This window comes from Spea bombifrons, chromosome 4 (assembly GCF_027358695.1).
Source record: "Spea bombifrons isolate aSpeBom1 chromosome 4, aSpeBom1.2.pri, whole genome shotgun sequence".
Taxonomy (NCBI): domain Eukaryota; kingdom Metazoa; phylum Chordata; class Amphibia; order Anura; family Pelobatidae; genus Spea; species Spea bombifrons.
The window spans coordinates 71,314,719-71,320,718 of NC_071090.1; the positions used below are offsets into that span (position 1 = coordinate 71,314,719).

Here is a 6,000-nt window from a genome sequence, read left to right on the forward strand (position 1 = left end):
CCAACAAAAAACAAACATAAGCCCCACGGCTGCCTGCTAGCCACAGCTTCTGAAACGTTTCCACATGGATTTGTGGTCTTCCACCAGCGCAACTTTGACTAAATGTTTTAACTCAAGTAGGAAGCAGCTTAGATTTGCAGATGAAGCTTCACAAGGACTATTTCCAAGAAAACAATTCAAACACCTATATTATACCACACTAAGAAACTTTCCTTGCAAGTCCAGCATTCTGCAGACGGCTGCTCCGGTGAAATTCCAATTAAATCAGCTTTAGGAAATTCACTTCTTGATCCAGTCTGCTTCAAGCTAGCAGAGGGATTTCATGTGCTTTACTTGTATATGTACACATTTAATTATTCAGGCTAATGTTGCTTCTAAGGATGGCATGTATTTGCCCACGCCAACAATCCAGCATGTACAAGACAAGGGTACTGCACGCAACAGGCAGCAATAACTAACTTTAACTATTGACAAGTTTCAACGAGCCAGTAACATGCTCCGCACAGGGCACCTACCAATTCTTAAAAAAAAGGAAAGCACTAGAGAAGCTAGCAACAATCTCAAACTGGTCGCATGTTAAGGTATCAAAAGGCAAGCAATGTAACCCAAGTGGCTTCTGTAAACACCACACAAGGCACATTCCAGATGCATCAGCACCATTAAGACATTTCGCTCACATTAAAAGCACAATATTCATAACCTGGCCACATGACTATATGCAAAGGGCCAGGACACAAACAGTTTCCGTAAGAGGCTAGAGATAGTCGGAGTGTTTAAAGATCAGATTAGGCAGAACAATTGTGAAGATTTATAACACAAAGGCTCAAAACTAATGCTATTTTGTAAGGACTCAAACGTAGCGAGGAATGCATGGAGCTTGATGAGTCGAACCTATGTAGACGTTGGAAATGCAGAAATCAACAAAGCAGCACAAAAGGTTAGGAACCTGAAATGACTCCCTGCCTTGTGCTCAGGCTTGTTGGTAAGTGTCAAAGGTCAACAACTTGAGTGGAAAAAACTACAGCGTTTATAGTAATATATTCAACATAGAGGTCGCAGAGTCTTGCTATGCATCAGCACTACCACCGATTGCCCAAATGCCTCCTGACAGTATGCTTTCTGTATAAGAGCTACATTTTATTAACTGTATCAGACACTTATCCGAGAAGAAAATGAAATTCGAGCCGAGTGGAATGAAATAAGCGACAGGATGTTCATAGAGGACCTCTGCAATGTTGCTTGGATACACAAGGTGAAGTGTGCACTGTGTATAGAGACACAAGTATGAAACCTTCCAAAATTAAAGGGTTTAAAAAAAAAAGTCACCTAATACAAACCTCAAGACAGCATCCATCCTTTCATCTAAACCAGCAGTGAGCACTAAACACAAAGTTGTGCAGCCTTACAGAACATGAGATCATGCAAAATAAGCATTTTAACCATTAGTCAGTCACAGGTTAAGCATTCAGGGAACAGTGTTGCACATATAGACTTGGTTGTCTTCAGAATAGAGGGATTTAAGCATTTTCTTTTAAATGAAAATAACCCATCTGAAATATCATTCCACAAACCAGCAGCAAACTACTAGATCCTATTGTCCAAACTTAAAGGTGGGTTAGGATAAACAGCATAAAAAACTAACATCTGTGATATCACATGAAGTCATGAGCGGTTCTGAGGTCCAATACATCAATACATGGCTTAGCATTGCCAGCCAGCACCAGGAGCACAGATTCCACCAAGGTAGAAGAAAACAAAAGCAAGACTGCACTGAATCAACACCATTCATAAAATTCTAAACGATTTCTACTGGATTTCAATATAATCGCTAAAAACGTGAATATGTATTCCAAACGGTTTCCTAAATAAACCTCATAAGTGGAAGCACATTCATATCTGCAGAACCTACTAAGTGTCACACAAGTACCTGACTGTTAAAGCTCCTTGATATGTTAAACTGGCAAACTGACAGCAAACACTGTCCACCATGCTAACAGATAACGGTATTTTAAAGCATTCCTCACCATTCAGCATACTTTGAAAGTACATGAACCATATGCATGATTCATTCGCACCGTGAGGGGAACAGATTGTGAGAGGTAGCAGGGTTGGCTATAATCTTGTAACACTCCGCAAGAGAAAACAAGGAGTGTAGAAAATCTTAAACAAATCTTTAAAAGGATCAAGAAATTAAAAAATATATGTGTTTTATACTGGCCAATGTGTCCCGTTTACTGGAGTCAAAATTCAATGTTATGATAATAAACAAGGCTTGTAAAACGCAAAACGTGCTTAGATGTCACAAGGTGATTTCCGCTTTCCAAATTAAACTAGAAACCGGACATTTTGACCCCGACAGAGTGCTTTGTCTGGTAACTATTGGTAAACAAAACCCCCACAAGTGTCAATACAGATGCCAACATGCTATGGGAAGATAGGGTAATACAATTCCATATGGCAGATGCCTCTCCCAAGGATTTCAGCACAATGTGTGCAGCAAGAAGAATTTCTTGTAACTAATCAGGTCATCAAGCACACTTCTCCAAAGCAGGAATTATTTATCCACGCAACACTTGAGCAATCAAGAGCGGTGCAATGTTCTCGAAGAGCAGACTCGCGCAATAGCGCAGAGGTGCACTCAGATTACTAGTTACCACCTGAGTTCCAATCCTTTTACTTCCACAAGTAGGTAAAATGAACAGGAAGCATCTTCAGTTACATTCTCAGCGGCTGCCTGCTGAAATCACAGCTGGGACAGGATGGGTACTCTGTGGTACAATCTATTAACACTCTAGAACTTTCATTACCTATTAAGAGAGTCCCAGCACTCTAACCCAAGTAGGAATGAGACTGGTGAGTGTCCAGGGGCTGGCAGCACCCTCGATGCTATGCGTCGTCACAATCTCCTAATCTCCCCTTATGTGTTACAGACGAGGATCGTGCATCTCGACCCACCATCCAGCCTTTGCCCATATGCCACCTACCTGAAACCACCCTTCTTCCCACTCCTTAACCCCTCACTCCCATACCGGTAGCACTAAAGCCCCTGTCAGCTATCCCACAAGATGCCAAGTATAGTGTCCCTACCCCCTAAACTCATCAGACTTGGCAGCAATCTGTGTTGTAACGCTTAGTTAGCACCTCTCACCTGCTCCTAGTCTCCCCCTGCCATCTGCACTGCCTCACACTTCCCTGACACTTTACCTCTTCCACTCACTTTTTACCTTATAACTACCCCACTTACCATCTTGACAATGCCTCTCTGCAAGACTGGTGCCGCAGGTGTAGTTTGAGCTCCGGAGGAAGCCATGAGTCTGTCGGTATCAGCTGTGTATACACGGGATAAAAAAGGGCCAAGAGCTAGCTACTACTTCCCTCACACTGACTGACTCAGAGAGCGAGCAGCCGCCGCACAGCCTCTATTTATCGACCCGCCCCCTCCGCGTGACCCGAGCATGCGTCCCCATGCAGGGAACCATAGAGCGGTTTCAAGATGACGCATAAATCCCGCCCCCAACCAGCTTACACTTCCGGGTCGCCTTGGTAGGAAGGACACGTCAGCACGTGTGTAAGGGGAGAAGTAGCTCTCTGAGTGCTGTATATGTAATACAAGTATTGTGGCGCCAAAGTATTGAAGATGTGGCTTTTGTTTACGGGGCAAAAAGTTTTCATAAAGACTCAGTGTGCGCAATAGGAATTAAAACGGAACCGATACTGTTTAATTTTTTTTGTTGCGTGATAAAGTGGGAAAAAGTAATATTTTTAGTGAACAGTGATGTACACGTAGCTTTAATGGCTGTGGGAAGCTCAAAAAAAAAAACTGGAATTATGAAAATGCCAAAAGTGACCCTGATGACCTTAAATGGTTCAGGCAGTGTGCTTTTTAAAAATCCTTTGCAAAATTACTTTATAAATATTTATGAAACTGCATTTGCCAGATAGATTTAGTATAAAATTGATTGCCCCCCCTGCATTTGCTATAATTTGATTATTTTTGTCTTACAACATTGTAGGAGAATCAAATGTTACTGTTCAGTGGTTTTTTTTGTGTGTGTGTGTGTGGTTATTAATTAAAATAAATACAGCTGAATTAGAATGATATAATTACAAAACAAAACTGGGAGAAAGGCATTGGATTGTATCTGTTGTAACTCGCCTTCCCCGCAGTCACAAAGTGGCTTCTTGTGAGTGCACTTTGGTGACTCTTCTGCATTCTTTTCTACTCTGTTTACTCACTAGTGGGATGGATCGCGTTCCCAAGACATATGGATTTGGCATGTCTTCCTTTAACGTGAATGCAGTGTATGTGTAGGGGTCTGAAACTGTAAGCTCTTAAGGGTTTATTAGAATATATGTCATAAGAGCGCATTATTTTAGCCCAAAAATATTGCATTAAGGAATTTCCACTAAACAAGGTGTTGCTTGGTTAAGTAATTTATAGTTACTGGCTGCTGATTTCGTTTTCTAGTTTTACCGAATAAAACATACAATTATACCTCGCTAATAACAATATTTAATCAGTGACTATTATAATTTGCTCAGGTTAATGCTGTTAAGCGTTTAAATTCATTTAATGGCAATGCTAGAATTGTCTTCTGGAACGTGAAGATGGATGCTTAATTGAATACGGTAGGATAGAAGGCACCACGCATTTTCTGAACAACTAATATCTAGCATATATTTTCCCTTTTTAGGATGCAAGAGCAACACCTGAGTTACAGAAAAAAAAGAAGCATTTTTAAATACACTTTTCTAAAAAGGCATTGTTTTGTGGGGAAGTCCAATGGAAAAATATTTTTCCTTGAGTATAAAATACAGTGTTGTATACAGTAATCTAGGTTAGCAATGGCAGGACCCAGGTTTTATCTCATTTTGTTCCTATAAACTTGTTTTATCTGCAGACCTGGAATGCCATTCATGTTGTCAGTCATCTGATATTTTGGGTGAGGTTGGCTAAACAAGCACCTAGATTTGTACTGCTGCCATGTGTTTGCATGTAGAGTCCATTAGTTACGATCTAGATTCATTATGTGAATTAATGAGCTGAAGGAAGTACCGTAGATCCAGCATGATCAATTTGTAGGCTCGGACCAACCAGATTACAAACGCCAATAAAGGAACATGGGGAACGATGATCTGTAAATGTAAATGGTTGGGAGTAGGACCAGGTGTTTGTAGTTTCTCTGACCGGGAGCAGGTGACAATTCCCAACCAATTATCCAGGAGCAACACTATTAGTTATAGCCCACGTTTTTCTATAACTAAACGGAATATCTTCCTCACTTATGAGAATTTAATAATCATGCCAAGACATCAGAGCTGTCTACCTTTGGGTCATGTTTAATTCTACTTTCATCTTCATTCCTTACAAATTAATTCTGATAATTTCCACACCAATCACTCACACCCAAAATTGTTTTACCATAATAATGACATGGCATTGGTAATCATCTTAATTCAATTTTCTGAGACCACACAAAATGCTACATTTCTACCGTTCTGTTGTTGCAGCATGGTGAACAATGCTCTTAATCTTTGGGGGGAAAATATTTGTTTGTTAAATTATTTGCAATATTAGGCCAAGTGCACCTTACAGCCCCATTCCTATATAAACACAGAATTGAGGCCTGTTGTTATTCGGCAAATGTCATGCCAGAAAGCTGGTACAGTAACCTGAACACTTAGGTAAACACGGAGGTTACTTGTTAACAAATTATCAAACTCTGGTCTGGCTTTTCCTTCAGATGACCTTCATTGCTGCAAATTCTCCTTTTGTGAAGTTTCCCTTTTTTCCACATGGAGGGCCGCAAGTTTGCAGGCCGCTAGTCCCCGAAATATGTGTTCATCTGTATGCTATAGGCCTCAGTGATAGGTTCTGATATGTCTCTAACTGTAGATAACCCAATAGAGCCTCTAAGAACACAGGCATAGACCTGCCTGTTCCTACACTAGACCAGGTGCAAGGAGTGTGGTAGGCCCTATGTGGACTCAATAACTCGC

General features: G+C 40.8%; 1 protein-coding gene across 1 annotated transcript in view; it reads right to left on the reverse strand.

Moving 5' to 3' along the window:
- SND1 (staphylococcal nuclease and tudor domain containing 1) overlaps positions 1–3,401 on the reverse strand; it is a 288,682-nt gene extending 285,281 nt beyond the window's left edge. Inside the window, exon 1 of the mRNA XM_053464995.1 lies at positions 3,245–3,401. Coding sequence (XP_053320970.1) covers positions 3,245–3,310 — 66 coding nt within the window. The 5' untranslated portion in view covers positions 3,311–3,401. The remainder of the gene's footprint in view (positions 1–3,244) is intronic.
- Positions 3,402–6,000: the final 2,599 nt, after the last annotated feature.